The following is a 24,292-nucleotide window of genomic DNA, read 5'->3' on the forward strand; positions in this document are numbered from 1 at the left end:
GAATCAGAAATCTAGAAGAATCAAAGGACGAAAACGTGAAGCAGACAATGATTGAATTATTAGCAGATTTACTAGAAGTAAGCACAGAAATTATAGGCAACGATGTGGATAGGGTGTATAGAGTTCCTACCGGATACGCCAAAAAGCATAACACCCCCAGAGACATAGTAATAAGCTTCTGTCGCAAAAGCACTAGGGACATAATTCTTAAAGAAAACACAAAAAAATCAGTTTATTACAAAGAGAAAAAAGTAACAATCATGAAAGAAGTCACTCAGCAAACCTTAACCAAACGAAGAAAATATACCTTCTTAACTGAAGAGCTCATCAGGAAGAAAATAAAATTCAAATGGGAAAAAGTTGAAGGAATCAGTGTAACACTGAACGACACGAAGTACTGGTTAAACACTGAAGAAAAAGCAAGAGCCTTCTATATGGAACATATCAAACCCAAAACTCAAGAGAATCCACAAAGAAAATTCCACAACAGCACAATAGGAAAAGAGACTAAAAGACAAGAAAGATCTGAAACAAAGTCAGGAAATGGGGAAGTCTCAGCGGAAGAAAATAAAGCCAAGGATCCTGAGAACAAGAACTACACCCCATGGAAGGGACAAGAGGCAAGGGAGAACAAAAGATTAAGGGAGTTTTCACCTGAAAATTATCAACTGATACCTCCCCAAGAAATTGTGGAATGGAAAATGACAGAAGAAGATCATGAGTAGGCATATAAGAATATACCTGAACAACGTCAATGGACTGAATGCACCCAGCAAGAGAAGGAAAGTTTTCAATTTCTTAAAACAAAAAAATATGGACCTGGTTGCACTGCAGGAAACGCATATTGCAAACAAACACACGAAATATTTGAAATATAAAAAAATAGGCAAAGAGTTCTATGCATCATGTGACGGGAAAAAGAGAGGAGTGGTGACGTACGTGAAAGAATGGCTGAAGCCAAAGCAAGTTTTCCAAGATACAGACGGGAGATACGTAGGAGTTATAATTGAAATAAAAAATCAAAAAACACTAGTCTGCAATATTTATTCACCAAACGGGGCAAAAGTTAAATTTATGAAAAAACTGAAAAGAGAGATAGACAAGCAAAACTGGGATGATTTGGTAATCTTAGGAGATTTTAATGGGGTAACAGATGCAACTTTGGACAAATCAAATAACACAGTAAGCAGAATCAAGAACACCAACAAAAAGAGTGAATTACCCAAAGCATGCATACAACAATTGGAAAATCTAAATTTACAGGACACATGGAGACAACACAAAGGGACAACCAGAGATTACACATATTTCTCTGGAAGACATAGTTCCTGGTCATGCATAGACATGGTATGGGCGACCAAATCATTAAACTTAAGGAGATATCAGATACTTAATGGTCATTCCTGAGTGTTAGCTATCAAAACCCATAGACCAAGCTATAAGGTTTGACTGGCACACAGAGGCTATGAGTAACTGAGACCATCTGGAAAACATTATTCAAACCAGGCCAATATTCTACATGTTAACTGGACACTTATTTCATTTGTTTCCTATTGTTTTCAGTTTATTGCAGAAACTATTATCTACTAAACTAATTATTGTTTTCAATAATGTTTGCTATTAATAAATAAACACATTTCAAAGGCTAAAAAATAAAGCATCCAAACTTTTCTCCCATTTTCCCAGTAAAAAGAATGGTGCTACACAGATGAGTATTTTCTAGGTTTCTACGCATATCCACAAAGAAAAAAATTCAAAATGAACAAGAGGACAGCATATGCCTTGCTTCACAATCTAACAGTTTCTTCCCTGCTTACCCAGTATGTAAAATCATGATAAAAGACAACTACGTTTCTAATTTTGCACCAAAAAGGAGAAGCATGTTGTGTCCTTTTCATAAAATAAGCTATACTAAACATTATCAAATTGTGCCGTTTGTAAACTGCCCTGAGTTGCCCTCGGATTGAGAAAGGTGGTATATAAATATAGTAAATAGATACATAAATAAATAAATTACAGCATACATTAATCTTACCCAATTGAATGAGACCTGGACCAGCAGCATAAGGAAAAATTAAGAAGAGTTAAGCAGTAGGATATTGCTATGCAAACCTTTTTCTAAATCTGACATGAAATACTCAAAACCACAAGTGTTAAGATGACATTTATATAAATTTAGCTCATTTTGCATTAAATTCGTCTGTGCGCATGCTGTGTGTACTCTGAGACTTGCACATTATTTATCAACGAATGGTGTTGCGGCCAATAGCGCTGAAGTCACCTGAGAGATTCAGTAGAATTCATGGCAATGAAGTATCCCATCTAAATCCTGGCAGTGATGAAATGCTTCTTTGAATGACTGGAAAGAGACTTCTACAAAATAGATAGGAAACTGACAGGGGCTCCCCCAATTTTGGAAAGTTCAATATTTTTATTCAGGTTTACTTTAAAAAACTAAAAAACAAAGATTCCAATTCAGTTGGAGGAGGGCATAAGCTAAGCTAAGCAAAAAGAAGTAGGCAATTTGAGAAAAGAAATCAACAAAACATCTTTATGCCACAAAATCTGGGCTTCCAAGGCTTACCAAGATTGCTGAAAAGCTTTACTTTACCCAACCTCACTCTGTAAATAGCATGGTAAAACTTTTGGCCCTCCAGGTGTTTTGAACTTCAACACTCAGAAATCCCAACCAGCTTACCGGCTCTTAGGAATTGTGGGAGTTGAAGTCCAAAACACCTGGAGGGCCAAAGTTTGCCCATGCTTGCTCTACAACCATCAGGCACAAAAGTTCTTAACATTGATAAATACATTTGTCTCAGTTCACACAACCCCTTTTTGTAGTTGGCTTGACATTTTCCATAATCTGACTATCTGAATAATAAATGTTGGTGAAACTACATCACAATTTCTAGCACTTTTGTCACAAAGCTGCCTGTAGGGTTCATAAAAAAGTGTACAAGGGAAGCTTGTTCCTGCCAGCTGCAATCTCAGAGTGGGGTTGATAATAAGAGCATAATCCAGTTTGAAAAAAGCCCCAAAAGTACTCTCAAGTAATCCAAGCCTGTTATTGAAGTCCGTATCTAGTTTCATATAATTTAACGTGCACAGAAGAACTTAACATGAACAATCCTAGCTTCAAATTCTGTTAATAGGGATGGAATGTAACAAAACAATTATTATTTCATCCCTGAAAAACAAAGTAATATAAAGGGAATGGAGAGAGAATAATGTATGTATCCATCAAAATAAACAACACAAGAGAGAAACAGAAAAGCAGCTTCGAAGCATTAATCTTTACAATCCTTGTTACTGGCTCATGGTTTCAGCTCCATCAAATAAATTGCAACAGATGCAACTTAATGGTTTAGTTACTTTAGTAAAACCAGTTACTTATAAGATTACTCATAATACAGTCTTATAATTATAATTCTTCTTATAATTAGAAGCATGGGAAACTGTAGGGGAGCAATCAAACAAGTACTGCTGCTGTTGGTAATGCAATCGGATATATGGAGGCATTTAAAAAATGAATAGATGTAATGCAATAACAAAGCTTCAAACCTATGCCATCAGCAAATAGAATTTGGTTGATATATTCACTAGTGTTTGAAAAAGCGACATAATTTTATAAGGCAAAAGTCATGTAGACTGAAATTAGTTGGACTCCTTTAGTAATGCAGTTCATGAGAAATCCTGAATGTGGTTGCTATTCAAATTTTGTCTAAACTGTTACCTGTTATTAGTTGATACAAAAATTAAGAATATATTTTTCTTTTAACTGATCTGAAAGTATACTCTTTCTTGTGCAATCAAATTTCAATTTTATCTAGCTGTTCTCTTGACATCTTCACCATCATTCAACAAGGATATAGCTCAATATGACTCAGTCACCAGCTATCCACTGCCAAGACACTACACTTGGAAGGCCATCATACTCGAACGACGAGGGATTGCCTAAGTAAGTAAGCTCAGTGGGTTGTGAGCTTTCCGGGCTGTATGGCCATGTTCCAGAAGCATTCTCTCCTGAAGTTTCGCTTGCAACTATGACAGGCATCTTCAAAGGTTGTAACATAACCTGGGCATCATTCCCCCAACCCAAATTTTAGAAAGATTTGAACACCCACTGATTTTTAGGGTGTTTTAACCAACATAAACTTAACAGTACTATTTCACTAGAAGACTCAGTCCAACCCTTTTCTGCCAGGCAGGAAAAGCACCGTCAAAGCACCCCCAACACATGCCCACCGAGTCTTCTGAAATAATAATAATAGTAGTAGTAGGAAACCTACTAGGTAAACTTTGGGGTTACTGCCTCTCAAGTTTGCCTACCTCACAGGGTTGATTCAACTCCCAACAATTCCCTTTTATCTCTAAACCCCTTTAGAGAATGAACACCAAAACTTTAAGGGAGGAATTCTGGGAAATATAGTTAGGGAAGGCAAGGACCCCTGTGGCAGGTAATTTAAAAGTCCCACTCTAAACAACATTTCCCAGAATTCTGCTTGCTTCCAGTGTTAAAGCCTCAATGTAAATGTGGCCTCTGCCTGTTCTCTCCAGGCCGGCCATGTGCCAGAGGGGCTTTTCCCTTGCCCGGCCGTCCAACTCTGCATCCATCCCTCTTGTCCCCCCTCCCTTGCCGCCCCCTTTGGGGAAAAGAGCAGGGCTTCTCCCTCCACCCTGTGCCTTGCCATCCTCCTCAGGGCCCTTTGGGGGAACCAAACCCTGCCCTTTTGGGGGATAAGTGCTGCCCGTGTCAAAGATCTGGAGCCATTTATGAGATTTACATAACTCTTCTGAAAAGTCATATGTCAGTGTTTGGAATCTTAAGGTTTTTTTGCATGGATGCCCCTTGCATTTTTTTTAATATTGCGTTGTATGTATGAATCTTACAAAATAGATACAACAAACAAGGCACAAACAAAATCTTGCACAGCCCTAATACTCATGTATAAGTTTGGAAATTTTAATAAAAAATCAGACCAAAAAAGGGGCCAACATATCCAGGTGTCAGTGTGAGCACTGTACCTTAACACTTATCAAAAGGGGAAACAATTCCTTTTTAAGCAATGTGGCAAATCTGTTTTGGAAGTACCTAAAAGAAGCACCACCCCCTCTACTCTCTCCACCATGGTGCTGGTTTTAGTCTTTTTGAATAACTGCAGAAATACCTGGTGATGGCCAAGAGCGGCTGGCCCCTTAAGGCAGTACTGGTGGTTTCTCTTCTCTGCAGAATAACCCTTGACTTATCCACGGGTCACATCAAAATCCATAATTTTGGCCCCAAAACCTGCCCATGAAGTTGACATATGCAATACATTAAAAAGGACAGTATATACAGCTTCCAATGCTGGACTTCTGCATTCAGCACTCAAGAACTGCATTAAGCACTATCTTTTTTTACTTCCAAATTGGATTCCACATAGTCTGTTGCATTGGATGTAACATAGTCTGTTGCAGAAAGAGCTTTTTCTATCAGTGGGAGGTGTCAGATCCAACAGAGCTTTCCTGCTGGCTGAATGAGGATGTAATATGTAATCTTCACAAATGCAGTCTTGCAGCCTCAATCTATATCTCATAGGACTCTTGAGAACGGTGGAAGAGGTGATGCTGGGAGCTTCAAAGAACGGAAGGAATTTCCTTCTCATTGGTGAAGGTAGAAGTATGTGGAATGAAACTTAAGTATTGAGAGGAATAAAAACTATTGCTCCAAATTTGCATGCAGAACAAAAAAGGGGACTTGTTTAATTTTGTTTTTCCATGCGCTCAAGCAACCAGACTTTGTGTTCCTTTCCTTAAGGACCACTTGCTATCTACACTTCAACAGTCCAGAAGACCAGGTTTTTTAATAACAGGATCCAACAGAAAGTTCCTGAAGACTTTTCATGAAAGATGGCTCAAAATAAGGACAGAAATGTACACTGTGGGGCAAGTTACTTGACAGTTAATGGCACTGAACATAATAGAAACTGTGTGTGTATGTGTCTGTTCTATAAAACATTATGGCTGTGAAAGGCTAGTTTCCACAAGTTAAATGTCACAGAAAATACTCCGTTATCACTTCTTATTCCCTCAGACATAATGAAGGAAATTCAGGCAGCCAGCTCCAAATAAAAAAAACCCACTACCACTTATTAACAGCCCTGAAGACATTATACATAGTTCAGTCCAAACAAGAGGACATAGGGATGAAAGGATTATAAAACAACATAGAGTAACCAGTTCAAAATACCCATATTTCACTGTGCAATACTCATCAAGGCATAATACTCGCACCCCTCTTTTGGGGTCCTGAAAATCTTGACTTTCCTCACTTAATTGTTACATTAGATCTGGCTGTGTCTGATGTTCTTCCTTCTTTTTAAAAAGAAATACAATTGGAGCCAGTTGAGTCTTCTCCCTCTTGGCTCCTCGGGAGTAAGAGAGAGAAAGTCCCAGACCAAGGTAGCTCAACTGTTATCAGATACAAATTTGTAACTAAGTAATTGTCAGAGAACCATTCTGCGAACAAGAAGCTTGCACAAATTGGTATTTTATTCTATTAGTTCCATATTCTTTGTTTTGTGAATGTCTTTGGTGTTCAAAACAGATGAAAAATTATCCGTACCATATACCACGTATCACAGATACTTCACAAAGTACATGCTGAAATACAGTTTGTTTGTTTTTTTTAAAAAAAACTACAAATGTATATCTGATACTTCAGTGTGAGACACACATGAAGCTGTTTGTGGCCCATAAAGTCCCAAATGAACATTTGAGCAGGGGAGGAAAACAGAGGAGGGAGAGGGAGAGAAGGGGATTACAGGCAGTCCCCAAGTTATGAACAAGATAGGTTTTGTAGGTTTGTTCTTAAGTTGAATTTGTATGTAAATTGGAACAGGTACATTTTTAAAGTATTGCTTCAGCCATTGATAGTTTGTGTTTGTCTGTGCCCCTGTTCAGAAGATTTCACCACACTTTCTGTCCTATGATCATTGGATCTTGAACAATGTGGTGTATTGTTGAAACAAGGATTGTTGAGAAAGCTTCAGTTGAGAAACCTTTGCTCCATGATAATAACTCTTTCAGGAGGGGTAGATTTCTCTCACTTCCTGTTGTCCCCCCCCCCTTCTTAACTATGTAAGTCATTTGTAAGTCATATGCTTGTGACTTGGGGACTGTCTGTATAAACAACATAGAAAATACATGACTATAGTAAAGTTAACAAAATGTAAATGCTCAGTTGGCCCTATTTCAGCTAGAGGATGAAATTTAAAATATATATATTAAAATACCAATAGTTATGTATGTCTAAAATCTGTTGATGCAATCATCCTTGACTACTTGTTCACTCTCTGGAAATACATGTGAGATTTTCCTTTGGAAGTTGGATTATAATTATAGGGCCAAACCCAATGTGACTTAATTTATGATTAGGATTTCCTATGTTTTCTATTTTATGAATCAGCAATCTCACAGCTCCATTTTGAAAACAGAGCTACAGCTTTCTGCAATGTGTGACTTAACTCTTTATCCTTTGTGTACATTCCTCTCTACTCTCAAATTAAGTAGCTATTGTCACATAGTTTAGTTGGGAGAAGGTTGGGTGAGAAAGACCACAGAAGGAGGAATCCTTGCTAATCTACAGTTACTTCTTCCTCCATTACCAATAATGTCATATGAAGGAAAACGATTCAATTGTGAAGGATAGTTGTGAATCTCTGAATGGTTCTACCTTGCTATGTGTAGAGCACTTTGCCAAAGGCAGTGAAGAGATATACGAAAGATGTTTTTATTACTGTTTTGTGTTCCTAGGGAATTTGATAAAACAGTCACTGTATTGATGTTTCCAAGAATAGCTTGGAGGCAAGTTTTTCTCCTTCCAACATTTCTGTCTCAAATATTCATTCATCAAAGGAATTAGGCTAATGGAGATTTTCTGGCTTTGCTTAAACATGTTTAGTGTTATTCACTAAACAGGATTCCAATAAATGATCTCTGATTTCTCTTGCAATTGACCAAGATTTTAAATCAGGGAAACAACTTAATGAGCTATCATTATTTCCTTTGTGATAAAAAGAGCAAAAGTTAATGTTGGCTTAGACATGATTCAACTTAATCATCATAATGTTATGAAATAAAGAAAAGGGAAGATGACTAAACTTCATCTTTGAAATTAAGTCTATTTTTCTGTACCTCATATCCCCAAACTTCTTACTGATGACTGTTCCAACATTGCTGATAGCAGCTGTGGCCTTTTGCCCTGCTTGACTCAGAGTCTCCTGTGTCCTCTTATACCTAGAAACAAAATACACAACAATGTCAGTTTCAATCTTAACAGAAAACAAAATCCAGCCATTGAGGTTGTAATTCAGAAGATTATTATAACTATACCTGAAATTCACCAACAAACTATTATGAAAACGAGACTTTAGTACATTAATCTCAACTGAAAAATAGCAAAGAATGCACCTTATAGTTTTAAATTTTCTTTGCTGAATACTTTTTGATCCCAACAGCTTTTCAGTGATGTTAAGTATGCTTCATATATATATAACAAGATGCTCATCCAGATCAAAGCAATAAACTGCAACAGCATAATTTTATGTAAGGATATAAACTTAATTGCCATGGGAAAGAAAGAGCAATTATTTGCCTTTCTTCATCCAGCCACCCACTCTCAGTTTGTTCCCTTTTCCATTCTTCTCTAAATGCACATTTTTGGATTGTGCCACTTCAGCATCTACCTTTTTCAATTTTCAATTCTTTTTTTCATGAAAAAGGACTGCCTACATGATGTAAACTATACAATTACATTAACAAGGAATGGTTATTGCTTGAGGCAGGCAGGGCAGTGCTTTCTCACACATCAGAACACCTTAATCAGATCCTATATTGTCTCTCTTGCACAATTCATCAGCAAGTCACTTGAATTGCCTTTTTGGTTTAAAGCAATACAAGTTCCTGACTTCTGGCTGCTACACATACATTCCTCTCCCCTACCTTCCCCTCAAAGCCCCGGTTGGTCTACATTCAGGTGGTTCAAAGAGGGAAATACTCACCCACAGCTTCTAAGGGAGGCAGGAATCTAGATGGAATACTTGATCTAATAACTCAATTTTCATTCTGTTGTTTTTCTTGAGCCAAAAAGGGCACAACTGTTTGTGCCTCAGTGGAGTATCTCTTAAGGACACCTCTAGCCAGGCCTAGGCAGTGGGAGTTGACAGCAGCATTAACATCTGAGCTTCCTTCTACACAATGGCTAAAGGAAATAGGTCAGAGCCAGACATAACAGAAACTGCTGCCTTTATATGTGTTGTCACTTTGGAGACACAAGAAGCACGCACTTTGCCTGTGCCTAGCCCAGCTACATACAAGCCTACTTGCTTACAAATGGGATGAGACTAAAGCCACTTTTGGTAGAGCAGCAGTAGCAGAAACAGCATCTGAGTCCTACAACAGAAAACAACTCCTGTTCCAGCAAACTGGTGTTGCTGTGGAGAACAAGTCTGAACTGAAGATATATCATGTACTTCAAACTCTATTCGTGGTTTTTTTTAACCAGATCATATTACTGCAATATCTTTTAGACAAGGCCACTATCTTCCAGTAATTCCATTCTCTTTCTTTTTGTTTCACAAAACAGTTTTTTTTTTCAAATCCTGGGTCACAGCAGATCACAATGAAATTAAGAGGTACTCTCTTTCTATCTGAGGGATTTAGAAGGATGTGCTGGCATTTGTGAGAGAGCAAGCCAGCAACAAATAAGAAAAAAAATGTTTGAATTCAAAAGATCTCTTGCAACTTCCACTTTAAAGATATTTTTCCTTTGTCTTGGCTTTTGTTTTTCCCTTTGAAATACAATTATAGCTCATGCTTCATTCTACTTCAAGGATAAGAATTGTGCTTTATGTAACCAGAAGTGAGGAGAAGTGGGAACACTGAGGAAGAACTCTCAAGGGTTTGGTTTCTGCCTGTGGGCATATTTTCTCCTGCAGTTAAAAACAAAGTGTGTGCTTCCTAAATCCTTTGTAGTAAAGCAGGTTGAAAATTAGGGAAACAAACAGGAGCATTTTTACAGCTTGTTCTCTGCTAGTAGGCTTTGTGCCTGCTGTTAAGATTTTCCAACCCACCTGCCTTCTAATGAACAGCAGCACAGTCATTTACAGCATTTTACTCAAAAGTATGCCCCCCCTGGAGTTCATGCCCTAAGTAAGTATGCAAGGAACTGCAATCCTAGGTGGATCTAGACAGCCCCTTTATTGCAGAAACTTCCCCAATAAAAAGGGGGCTGTCTAAACAACATTCTGGACAATCCCGAATTAATTTGACACAAATCGGGAAAACCCAGATTTGAGGCGAATTAATTTGATAGTGAGTTTATTCTGCGCCTTCTTGGAAGGCGCGGGATAAACCCACTACTTCCTGTGTCTGGACTGCAGTCCAGACACCATTCCCACAGTTTTCTGGGCTAAAAGCCCTACCCCCCCCCCCAATAAAAATAAAAGTACTTACCAGCCTCCATTGGAGAGCTGCGGTAGCTCTCCTGGTGCATAGACGTGCCAGGAGGATTTGTGGGGGGGGGGGGGGGGAGGCAAAAAAATCGCTCCTCCCCCCCTTCTCCTGGCTCATCATTTCTATGTGCCAGGAAAGCTGCTGCAGCTCTCTAGTGGAGGCTGGTAAGTACTTTTATTTTTAAAAGGGGATTTCAGGCTTTTGGGGAGAGGGATAGAGTCTCCAGGTGTTCTCCTGGGCCAGTCCCTGAAGAACATCTGGACACCCACCCTAGAAAGCGCACGCTTTCTAGGGCCCCAGGAACATCCAAGTTTTTAAAACACGGATGCTCCTGGGATGAAGCCCTGTCTTGAAAGGCCCCTGGAAGACTTTAAGAGAAAAAGACTACTCAATTTTCTTCTTCTTTAAATTACTTTAAAAAGAGCATTAAAAATGAAGATTGTCAAAATTGCCAGTGCACATTTTTTAATCCAGTAGTCCAAATGCTCTGCTATTCTTGGTCACCAATACCTATGGCCTAAACCTATACCTAGCTTCACGTACCCCTGCCTCTGTCTTCTATGTATTGCCCTCCACCTCACTATCTACCACTTATTACAACTGTCATGCTACATATATTTCCTTAATGTGTTAATTTCCATTTGCAAATTGTGTCCTGAGAGTCTTAAAAGTAGGAAACATTAAGAATTATTATCTGCCTACTGAAGATAGACTTGACTTCTGCAGCCTCCTCTTTCGCACTTTGTAAAAATAGTTCCCATACACAGGAAACAGGGCATAGCAACGAAGTGCACAACCTGGTATTGTCAACAACATGGCAACTCATCACAACGGATTGTTTCCAAATAACTCATAAATTATGGAACAGCATACTTCACTGATTTAAATAAATATCTCATGAAATTCACTGGATCAACTCAGACAAATCGCTGTTTCACAGCTTTATAAGAGAAAAGATTTCTTTACGCAAGGATAACATGGCTCTATGTATCACATAGAGCTCCTTGGAGGAAATCTGGGACATAAATGTGATAATGAAACAAAAGTCATTGCTGCAGTTATTCGTTGAGAAAAATTAGAAAGAAGGGGCAAAGCGAAAGTAGTTCTTCTTCTCTTAAAAGCAGCCCCATAATATTGGGCACAATCCTCTTAAATTTGCACATGACTGCTTTATAGGACATGCTTTGACTTGCTATGCTTACATTCTTTGTCAAAATTGCTAAGTGTTATTAAAACCTTGAGGATAACTATTCAAATTGCTAATTTGAGTGCACATTCACATGCAGAGGCGGCCCTAGGTAATTTTCAACGGTAAGCAAACAGTATTTTGGCCCCACTCCCCCAACCAATCACTGATATATATTTTCTGTGTATATATATTTTCATGGGAGTTCTGTGTGCCATATTTGGTTCAATTCCATAATTGGTGGAGTTCAGAATGCTCTTTGATTGTAGGTGAACTATACATCCTAGTAACTACAACTCGCATATGTCAAGGTCTATTTTCCTCCAAGAGAGCCTCAAGAGTGCCCCTGGGCAAAATCAACTATACTGCAAATGCTTACTTTGCGTAATGGGTTGAGCTGCCCCTGTTCACATGCCACAAGTCACCTTTCCCCTTTTCCTGTCTGATGGTTTACATACTCAGGTTGGAGCCCTAAACAGAATACTGAGCAGGATCCAACAGGATAATCCTGAGGATATAAATTGCTTTCACCCATGGAATTGGGATTGGGTGACCATCATTGCTGGGCAAAGATGGTCTAGGAAATCTTCTGAGTACGTTTTTTTTGTTGATGTAGAAGACTGAGGGCAGGGGTGGGATTGAAAGGAAACTCTGACACGTGTTTGTTTTAGCACATGCAGATATCATATACACAACTGAAAGCAACTAATAAATTATTGCTTTAACCATTAGGTATTTTTCCCTGTATCCACAGGGATATGTTTCCAGACCTCACTCTATTGAAACAATGAACTTTTGACCCAAGAATACCAGAGTCACACTGGTGGTCTTAGAAAATGCCAAGATAGGCCATGTTTTGTCAGATGTTAATACATGAAACCAATAGATACTGACCTCATAGATATGGGAACTGTATTGCAACATGCTCTGAGTGAGCAGAGAACATACATAAAATAAATGTTACTAAAGCTAATAATATACTAATCAATCAGGATGACTCTGCAGGATAATTATAATTGGGGAGAAGGTTCTTAAGTGAAAATTGTGCAACTAAATTCCGGCTGCTGCTCCACAATGGTCCAATGCAGGGATAAATTGTCTTCTGCTGAACTGAGCTCTTTTCTTCATGAAGCTCTCTTGTTTCCACAAGCCTCTTAAGAGTTAGAGGTGCCCAGGCTTTCCCCATGGCTAACACTAACCATGTTTCCTCTTAGTCAGAGTTTGCAAACCAATTCTGAGTCTTTGGTTATGATGGAAATCCTGTTGTCTGTTAAACACAGTTGTTTCTAGAATCATGCCTTCATTTTCTTTGCATTCTCCCTCCAAAGCTGGTTCTTGTTGTTGGCCTACAGAGTCAGACATTATTAGGGCAGGAATCCATAAAATGTTTCCATCACACACTGATTCTCCTGCCAGTAAAAAGCAAAAGAGGCAACTTTTATCCTTCCTCATTCAGCCCCTTATGTCTCCAAAATCTACTCCAGAAGACTAAAATGGGTGGAAATCACGAAAGTCCTTCTTCCTTTTCTGCCAACAGGATCCTCTATCCTCTTCATTTCATGGGCATGTTGTTAGGATCCAAAACTAAGGATAGAGTGCTATCATTTTACCTGGTGCTTTTCAGGGTAACAACAAAAGGCAGATCTCTATTGGGGAAACATCCTAATGAGGCACCTCAGGCTAAATGCAGTATCACTCATGCATGGCAAGTGAGGAGACAAGAACTCTGGCTTCTAAGTCACAAGAAGTGTAGTAATACACGCTACCCAATCACTTTGTTTGTAAAAGTAGCAACTACATGAACTACAGAACTGAATGCAAAAGCTTTCTTTGTCTACACTGGTTTGTTTCTCTTTCACCAAATCAGTGGGAAATTTTATTGTTTTTTTCTGTTTGTTTCTTTGGCTCCAGTAAATATGCCTTTGCAATGTCCAAAGAGGCATTCGTACAAAACAAAGACTGGGTTTGCCCCTGCATATAAATTTTGTCTCCATTTCTTTTGACCTAATTATTTCTGCATTTATCTACAGATAAGAATTCTGCCCCTGTTTTCTGTCTAAACTGTGATGACATCTAATGCACTTATTATGTTCATATTCTACACGCCTGATTACACCAAACAAATGCAATGAGTAAGGAAAAAGAGGATGTTGATCACAGAATCATGCTGGTAGACCGACAAATGGGTAAAGATGGATTCAGTCTATGAATCTCTGGGTTCTCTACTGTTACTCTATGATCAACGTTTGGCAGACATTAAGCAGAGTCGTACTAGAGGATGCAGAGATTCCTAGAGACGACATATTAATCAAATCAGCACAGGTGAAACCCACAAATCTGGAGGACAAATTATAGTTGTCATATCTAACTCAGCATATTAGCCTCCTCTATATATGATACTATTGCAATAAATCTAGCATCAAGAAAATAAACATCAGAATTGCATATTTGGGGACAAGAGTTAATAAAATAGATTAAATTTAAAATACATAGCATGCTAGGTGAAAGCATTAAGGCATCTTTAGACTACAGTGACCATAATCCACAACAAGCACCCCATTTATGCGAATTGCATTCCAGCACATTAGGACAGTATGAGGCTGTCCTGATGTGCTGGAGTGTCCTTTTTATTTTTCCATATGAAAAATTTAAATTTTGTTCAAGTAAATTTATTGCAGGTTATGTCTTAAAATGTAAGTTACATTTTTATGACTCCAGATCTGTCTTTGCTGAACTGCAAGGAAAGAACTGTCTGGAAATTAGGCTGCATCCTAAGATGGTACATGTCATGTAGATTTGAACAGTCCACAGTTATTTCTCTGCCAGTTTCTACAAAAGATGGAAGTTATTATTAAAAAAACAAAACTGAAGTGCACCTTAGGTGATCATTTTGCTGACATGCTAAGGTCAACAAATAACTACTTTGCGGGGGGAGAGGGGGAAAAACCAAACAATAATCGAAACATGGACATATCACCTTTACAACACCAACATCTGTGCTTTAAAAAACTAGTTTGGCTGAATATGCTGTAACAACTTGTGTTGTGTGTATCCCACATTTACATCCATGAATCTCAGAATGACACATCATATAGCCCTCACATTTTATTCTCACAACTATCCTCTCAGATACGGCACATATGACAAGGGAAAGAGAGTTATCCAAGTCTATCCAGTGAAGTTTCATGGTCCAATGAAAGCTAAAAACCAGTCACTAAAAAGTTCAACAAAATAACCATTGTACGACCCAAACTTTCTGAGGACTAATGGAATAGTATTCAGTGCTACACAACGGAAACAATGAACATGTAGGAGGTTTCCACTCACGCAGTAGTTGTTTGCACATCATGCCAGCTCTTGCTAAAGTTCTGTTTCAGTTCATTCATCATGTTGATGCCAAGCTTTTGCTTTATTTCTATAAGATGCTTCTCTTTAGCTGCTAACACTTGACGCAAAGTTGCAATTTCATCCTCAAGCTGAATAGAATTAACAAAGGAAAAGCTTGTATTATTGCTCTTCATTATATATATATAACAATTCTAGACACATTTTCTTGAAGAGCACAAAGGAAACAGTAAAGCTAGCCAAAAATACACTCCAGCAAAATATGGTCAGCTTAATTTCATTATCCTTCAAAGTTTGTTACAGGTGGTTTGTTTGCCTGATATTCCACGGTTCTCCCAGCACAAGATATGAGGCAGCTTACAACCATTTTAAAAGTTAGCACAGTGGAGACACCTTTTCCCCATGATAACTCTTTCAGGAGTGAATCTCCCTTCCTAGAGGTAATTTTTCTCACTTCCTGTTGTCTCACTCCTGTTCTTAACTATGAGTCATTTCTAAGTTGGATGATTGTAATCTGAGGACTGCCTGTATATGAAATATAAATTAATTTTGTTTTTAGACCTGGGTGTTATCACTAAGATATCTCATTGTGTACGCATATGCAAATACGGGTATCTCAAAATCCCCCAAAAATCTGAAATCCAAAACACTTCTGGTCCCAAGCATTTTGGACAAAGGATAGCTGCCTTAAGTCCCTATGAGGTGAAAGGCAGATAATAAATAAAGTTAATAAATAAAATACTCAGCCTGTACTTGCAATTAATTTTCTGCAATTAAATTTAGAAAAATACTGAGAAATATGGCATATTTATGTGCACTTATGAGTTCTGTTAATTAAATGTCAATTACAGGTTCATTAAAAAAATAAACAGTATGGGACTGAATAATATGAGCGCAGGTGTTAAATACCAGCAATTAACAATACAAAAGGGGATGCCAATAATGTAATTATTGTCTAATCAAATACCACAAAATATTGTGTGTTTGTTTTTAATAAACTACACAGGGGCATTGATGCTGCTGAATATCCTAGTGCAAATTTTACATGACAGTTTATTTAAAAGAATGGAAATTTAGGATTATCTGATAAAGAAACTACTGTATCAAATTAAAATGGTGACAGATGTAGAAGCATTATTTTTGCCAATTTGTTCATGTATTTATTACCCATAGTGGCTTCAATGAAATTTCCCCATTCTTGACTCTGTGACCTGGTAAGTCCTGCTATGTGTAAAGATCTCCATATTGAAGTGTTGTGAGCAGATGGCATGGAAATAATCTTGCTCTTTAAGAGAGGCTGTCTGCATAGAAAACTAGCTTTCTCTAGCCTGCAGAGCTAGGAGAAAGCATCTTAACAAGAAACAAACCAATATGGGGAAGCCTTTATTTTCTGTGTTGTTTTAAAAATAAAACAAATTAAAGAGAGCCCCCAATTTGTTCTAGTAAAGAAAACATCATAAATAAAGGGAGAAAAGGGCCTAGCTATCTCATTGAACAAGATACCTTCATTGACTTCAGAAAACCTAATCAGAATTACTTTATGAAAGAAGCATGTTTTAAAGCTGTCCTATTAGATAAAAGGCTAGAGGATTATAAACAATTAAAATTCTGAGTGCTCAAATTACAGTTCTCTTTATCAAAATATTCCAATACATTAATGTTTTCAAAGTAAGATAAATTCTGTACAAAGAATTATCCAGCAAAGCCAATTTGGCATACATATAGTGTATGGCTGAATGCTCTATTGCAGTGTTTCTCAACCTTGGGTCCCCAGATGTTTTGGGCCTACAACTCCCAGAAATCCCAGCCAGTTTACCAACTGTTAGGATTTCTGGGAATTGTAGGCCAAAAACATCTGGGGACCCAAGGTTGAGAAGCACTGCTCTATTAGTTCCAACTAGAGCAGACTGAGAGAAATGGATGGGACTTTCTAGCCATCAAGACCTATGTCAGTTCCACTAATTTCAACAGATCTAACTGGGATGGATATGGTGCAGCTCACTTTGAACAATTTTACTATCACTAGGGCACCGCTTGCTGTTTTTACATATGAATAATAGTTTTTCAAAAGCTTCTACACAGAAATGCCCCAAAATAACTTTCATAAACCAGCCCTATGTATAAAAGAAAATAATCTGCTGTCAACAGTCATAATTCTTATACATTCATAAATATCTGCAAGACCTTCACACTATTTGTACAATTTACTCAAAATAATAATGAAATTGTGATTATATGACATTTTGAAAATATAAAGCAGTTAATCTGGAAGTAATGGCTTCCCAATTATGGGAATAGATACAATCAGTGCTTTTAGGATATTGTTGAAATGGGAATGAATGTATTCTAAGGATTTTATGGCAATGACGCACATATTTTCAAAGGCACTGAGAACTAGAAGGCAAGCAACTCCCATTGGAAGCACAGCAGCTACTCTAAGCAAACATGAATTCATTATAGCTTTGCAAAAGTGTAAATTCTGAAAATTTCCAGGCATTTCTAAATGCAAATCCCCAATGCATTTCCTTTCTACAATGTATTTACAAGCTATTTAAACATTGTGAACAATTTAGAACAGTCTTCTGAGCAGAGCTGACCTAGATTTTACAACAGCTATGACTTAATAACACTCAGTATTGCGATATGTGCCTTGAGGATGGGGGCCTTAACCTCTGTTCACATCAAAAAGAAAGCTAGATTAGGGAAGAAGACATTAAATCCTATGTTCCTGCTCTTCGGTACTTTCTCAGGAAGAGGTTAAGAGGGAAATGTGACATGCAAACTAAGTAGGACTGTTTTTCAAGTGTATTAACAAAAACTGTCTTGCTTGTAAAACTAAGCCAGATAGATTCAAAATTGTTCTGCCTATCAAATGTATATTCAAGCTCCTCCCAACAACTCAGAGAAACAAACATGGAGTCTCCCCATTTTGTCCCTGAAACAAATCTGTGAAGTGGAAAAACATGAAACAGATAAATTTGCCCCCAGACAGAAGTGTAATTCATTTTTCTAAGACATGGTTTCCCAAGCTGCCCAACAAACTATGTACCATATTACATTAATTCTCTTCTCAGTCAGTCTGCGAGTAAGATGATGCCTGTTTAAGGAAACACTCATTATAAGCAGTATTTGGGCATTTACTTCCCTGTCCTTTTAAATCAGAAATATTGAACTTTGTTCACCCCATGTGGGTACAATTTTGTAAATGTTAAAGTCACAACAGTGTAAGAAGACTCTCCTGTAATGTATAGGCAATTCCAAAACACTCACCAATTCATTTTTACAGGCAATATATGTTCCAGAATATATAATTTTGGTCTTAGCAATGTTTTCCTGAATCAGATCTTGAAATGACATATCAAGAAGATCAATGAATATTACCTTTTCAAGTTCTATTTTTAACTCTTCTCGTTCTTCCTCAGAAATCATACTGGTAAAATCAACATCGGTGACCATGTCTTCATCTGCTTCATGTAATACTTGTCTTTGCAACAGACCTTTGGAATTAAAAGATAAATGAAAGTTGGGCTACATCAATGTGCAGGGAGAAAAATGCAAAGATTTCCAGTACACTCTCAGTCTTTACTAAAACAACTAAGCTTGTTTGGAATTCTCTCTGCTTTTATAAATCCTTTGAAACTTTTTTTAAAAAAATAGTTGGACTCTTAACAAGGAGGAGCATAGGGCTTAGCAGCAGAACAAATACTTTGCAAACTTAAAGAGCCAGATACAATCCTTATGATTTCCAAGGCTACAGAGATGGCAGTACCTCTGCTTGAAATCCTGGAAATCATTGCCAATTGAAATAGAAAGCAGTTAGTTATTGTCCATGACACTACCTCTAAGAACACAACATCATATTGCAATGAAATCCCAAAACAGATAACACCCTAATCTCTACAAACTTGATATGTGGTATGTGTTTGCACCTGCACTGAAAACATGTTATAATTACATCTGATTATCTAAATGTCCTTTCCTACCTGACTACCCTTTTGCTGTGGTGGGACTGTGTACTTCAAAGAGATAAAAGATTAGGTTGAAGACCCAAAAGGTTGCTGTAGTTAATGGGCAGTTACAGGAGTGAAGGGTGATTCCGGCAAAGGATCTTTCAGAAACAATAGCAGCAACACCATTGCTAAGACTTGTCAATATTTTACAAATTGAGGCATAATTGCCCCCTGTGATGGTGCAATTTGATGTTGTGTTCTTATAGGTAGTGTCATGGACAATAACTAACTGTTCTCTATTTCAATTGGCAATGATTTCCCAAGATTTCAAGCAGAGGTATTGCCATCTCTGTAGCCTTGGAGATCATAAGGATTGTGTCTGGCTCCTTAAGTTTGGAAAGTATAGGCTTTTGCTGAGAAACCAGACTAAAATGACAAATAGTTAATAGTCAGTTACAGTAGTGAAGGGTGATGCTGGCAAAGGATCTCTCAGAGACAATAGCAGAAACACCACTGCTAACACTTGTCAATATTGTACAAATGGAGGCATAATAACCCCCTTTGACTATATTTCACCAAGAATCCCCATAATGAGAGAATTCAAATGAAACAAGGGATAGTGTCTGGAGACTACTAGGTCCAACGGAACTCAGTGAGATACTGGAGTTAAACAGAGAATAACTACAAGTAGCCCAGAGGCTAATGACATAATTGCATTGAATTTTACAAGACCAACAGTTTGTTCATTGCAAACACATTATCTAGCAAACAAAAAGATCTTCCACATTATCCGAAAAATCAAAGGGAGATTGAAACCAAGATGGCATCTCATCAGCAAGGCAACATATTACATAACCAAGGAGAAATAAAAATGGAGTGGAAAAATTAACTGAAGAATTATATAAAGAAAAAAGAAAGGATGAAAAATTAATTCAAGGGGAAACCATTTAAAGATGACCTCTAGTTTTAGAAGGTGAAGCGAAAGGTGCACTCAGAGTACCTGAGATAAATAATATTTACCAGGAACAGATGGCAGACTAACGGAGTTGCTTCATACTACAGAAACAGTCTACTCTAGTTCTAATAAACAATGGTCCACAGATTTGAAACACTGAAAATACATTCCAATCCCCATGGATTGCAAATAACCACAGAACCGCATTTATCTCCTATGCAAGGAAGGTGATGCCTAAAATTCTACAACAAAAACTTTTAACATATATGGAACAAGAAATGCTAGGTGTTTAAGCTGATTCAGGAAAAGAAGACGCACTAGGGATCATGTGGCAAACATACATTTGATAACAGGATGTGCTACACACTGTGTCGCAACACACAGTTTGGAAAGCTCTTCTTTAGTGGTTGCTCCTCCTGGTGATTGCTACCTTAAAGTCTGTTTGCTGCTTAACAGAAATGAGGAGGAGCAAGTCACTACAGGATATTTCCTCCTCCACTGCTGGAAAATGGAGACTGCAATCAAGAAAGCAGAAGACTAGAACATGGAAGGGCAGCTGTGAAGGAAGTGAAAATCCTGACGTGTAAAGAACAGTAAAGAAGCTGTTAGGAAGAAAATCAGCTTGTTTGAAATGCAGTACTTGAGAAGAGTTCTACAGATATTGTGGACTGCTAAGAAGACAAAGCAATGAGTCCTAGAAGAAATCAAAACTAAACTCTCACTAGAAGTCAAAATGACTAAGCTGAGACTGTTATTCTTTGGACATATCATGAGAAGACATAAATCACAAGAAAAGACAAGAATGCTTGATAAGGTAGGAGGCAATCAGAAAATGGAGAATCACATTACAGATTGATGAACTCAAGGAAGTTACAGACCTGAGTCTGCAAGACCTGAGTAAGCTGTTAATGATAGGGTGCCCCCTGATGAATCTAATAGGCTAAATTTACTTAGATCGCAGTCCTGCTGGAACATACAACATTCCTCTGCATTCAATACAAAACCACTTCTTGTTGATGCCTGAAGGCTTTAAAGCAATCTAAAAAACATCCAATTTACAAAGGGTTAGGACTGGTCATCGGGTCATCTGATTGTTCCACCAAAAATGCAGCTCTTCTGATTGAATTGCTTTCTCTCTCCTCTCCTTTTTATGTTGGATTTGGTGTTTGTATATGGACACATTTACAGGTCAGCATTTCACCTCCTCCTTCACTTTGTAGAGGCTCACATAGGCAATTGAAATGAAGGGAAACAAAGGCTATTTTTAAAAACCCAGCAACTGCTGTAGTCTGTGGCCAGACATAAACCTATATGACAAACATGTGCACACAGTAAAAAAACAAAACAAAACAAAACCTTTCACTGAAGGGGCCAAACAATTGGTCGGGGGGAGGGGGGGAGCGGAGCTGTGTGGCTTTCCAAACTAAACTCTGTATGTATTAAAACCAGGGTGTGGGGCAGGGATAGTATGCAGAGGAGCTGGGATACAGTCCCAACCAAAGTAGACTCTGTTTTGGAGGTGTCCTATTCATAAGATCGCCAAAAAATAAAATTCAATTCAATGATAGTTAATAACAAATTGACACATGTTATCTCTACCCCACCTCCATCTTCTTAGACAGGATTTTCATATATCCTTCATAGTATGCAAAGACTAGCTTTTATTTCCACAAATGCCTTTTCAAATTACTGGCTCAGTATACATGTAATGAATTTGAGAAATCATGTAGTGAAAGTATCACAGAAAGCATCACTCGCACATGTTTCTTGGATGGAACATGGACAGACCAGGTTTCTTTTTTTCATTAACCTTCCAAAATATATGAAAAAGTGAGGTATGATATTTAAAAGGAGCATAATATCTTTCTGTGTACTGACTTTTGTGCAGGATGATATTAGGACACAAACTTGGTCTGGTTTAAACAAAAGATTAGCAGAATCACTATCTTTGCATCCCTAAATGTGAATACCATCATCATTGTGAAGCAAGGCAATACGCTTGTCCAAGAAGCTTCTTTCTGTATAGTCTCTTCCCTTTTAAATACTTTGCATTTGAAGTAAATTTATGCAATGCATTAAATAATAAATTTAGTGCTCGTATTTGTGATTTAATACAAACATTCAAGGATATTTTTCATGACATATGCATAGACATACAATTGCAAAATGTAGCTTTTCACAATTTCTCAACTAGATTTCAGATTGAAAAGATAAATAAAGGTAAATCATTGCTACATTATTACTAATTGCTTTTAAGTTTACAAAAGCCAAGGTTAAATCCCTGCCTGCAAAACTGAAGAAAAAAACCCCAAATGTACTAGAATTATGAGTGCTATATTTTTATTTTTCTTCTATCACTAAAAAATACAGCATTAAAAGAATAAACACCTAACAGCCTTTTATTTGAAATCTACTAAACAAGGAAAAACAGATATTAGGTCATACATTTCTAATCTTTTAGCAAATTATACTTGAAACACTGAAAGCAACTGCCAACTTGAATTGCATTATAGTCAGTGTAGACCCATATAATGAAGTTTGAACTTGAACTGAATTCCATTATATGGATCTACACTGACCATACGATGCAGTTCAGACTGCATTATATGTCAGTGTACTCATAATTCCAGTCACAGATTTTGGTATGCTTGTCTTGCAGCACAATCACATGTCCATTCATCTGGTAATCCCCATTCAACAGAGAGGGAAATATTGTTCGTGTTGATTTGTAGACTGAACTTGTTTGTAAACACATTTGAATTGATTATGTGGAGGTCTATTCAAAGTTTGCATCTGCACACTGTCTGACGCAGACCAAAGCTGGAAACGAGCCTTTGGGCCTCACTCATTTATTTCAAAATGCCAACGATGCTTTTTAAATGGCTTTAATCTTTTAAACATGCTTGAACTTGTTAGTTGTATTTCATATGCTTTCACTCTATTTTACAGATAATGTTTATTTTTAAAAATTGTTTCAATTTAGAGTGATTTCGCTTGTACTTTGCCCTAAGATCTTTTGATATAAGATGGGACAGATGTATTTTAATAAACAAATAATGGAGTTCAGAACTTGTCAAATCCTTGAAGTAGGACCTTGCTGGCTGGAGGCATTTGGAAGTAAATTATCCAAGTTCTGGCAAATGTTGTATCATTTAAAACATGTACATCTCATAACTTCCAATATTTCACAGATGATAACTGAGACACAAGTGGGATAATCACTATCACTGAGGATAGCGCAGAATTACAGGGAGCAGTCAACCTCCCTTCTGGTCCCAATTCAAGGTGCAGGTTATTGCCTATAAAGCCCTGAACGGTTGGGACCCGCCTACCTTCGTGACCGCATCTCCTACCACCAACCTCCACAATCCCTCCGATCCTCTGGGGAGGCCCTCTTTTCACCCCTTCCTCTATCTCAGGCACAACTTGTGGGAATGAGGGAGAAAGCCTTCTCGGCTGTGGCCCCCGACTTTGGAACTCACTACCTGGTGAGATTAGGCAAGCCCACACCCTAACAGCCTTTAAGAAAGATCTGAAAACCTGGCTCTTCCGTTGTGCCTTTGGAGAGTGACCATTCATCCCATTTCTGTCTGTTCCACCTACAGTGTTGTCCTTATGATGCACTTTCCCCCGTTTTAAATTGAAGGCCTAACCATACTATTCATCCTTTTTGGGCTCCTCTCAAATATACTTTTTCTACTCCTACCTCATCCAGGATTTTATCATTTTATCTTGTCCATTTGGCCTGCCCATTGTGTTCGATTTCCTATTATGCTATTTTGCTTTGTTTATTTTATTTTGCCACTGTATGTACTTTATTGTGATGTAATTTTTGTTGTTGTATTTTGCACTTTATTTTGCTGTATTGTATCTTTGGGCTTGACCTCATGTTAGCCGCCCCGAGTCCCCTTCGGGGAGATGGTGGCGGGGTATAAATAAAGTATATTATTATTATATTAATTGGCCGAAAGAAAATAGTTGAATTAAATAACTGTAAACTACTTCTGAACTAAATTTATAGGAAATGAATTAAGCTGAAGACACAAAGGAGAAAGGAGGATAAACTATGGTATTTTAAAAGCAGCTGAAGAAGTGTAACAATAGAGGACTAAGTAGACTGTACTTACCGAATCAAAACAATTTGAGAACATGGCTCCTGAACTTCTTTACTGAACAGAGAACAGCAAATAAAATAAGAAAAAAAATATATTTTTGATTTTTTTAAAAATTGAATTGATCCGGTGTTCTATGCCTGACTCTTTACAATTCTGCCAATCAGAAACCATTTAGTTTGTCTGCATTTTGTCCTGATGATAGTCTTTTGTCTTGAGTACAAGTCTCACACCAAAACAATAAAATGTT

At 37.7% G+C, this 24,292-nt stretch overlaps 1 protein-coding gene across 2 annotated transcripts in view; it reads right to left on the reverse strand.

The window, feature by feature from the left end:
* Nucleotides 1-24,292, reverse strand: part of TPD52L1 (TPD52 like 1) — a 46,048-nt gene that overhangs the window by 6,863 nt on the left and 14,893 nt on the right. The window contains exons 2-5 of one of the 2 annotated variants that reach the window (XM_060753285.2): nucleotides 18,407-18,522; nucleotides 15,008-15,156; nucleotides 8,176-8,277; nucleotides 2,036-2,050 (exon numbers count right to left, since the gene is read on the reverse strand). In XM_060753285.2, the coding sequence (XP_060609268.1) occupies nucleotides 2,036-2,050; nucleotides 8,176-8,277; nucleotides 15,008-15,156; nucleotides 18,407-18,522 (382 nt within the window). The remainder of the gene's footprint in view (nucleotides 1-2,035; nucleotides 2,051-8,175; nucleotides 8,278-15,007; nucleotides 15,157-18,406; nucleotides 18,523-24,292) is intronic. The other variant, XM_060753286.2, reaches the window with a different exon arrangement.

Source organism: Anolis sagrei, chromosome 1 (genome assembly GCF_037176765.1).
Source record: "Anolis sagrei isolate rAnoSag1 chromosome 1, rAnoSag1.mat, whole genome shotgun sequence".
In the NCBI taxonomy this organism is placed as follows: domain Eukaryota; kingdom Metazoa; phylum Chordata; class Lepidosauria; order Squamata; family Dactyloidae; genus Anolis; species Anolis sagrei.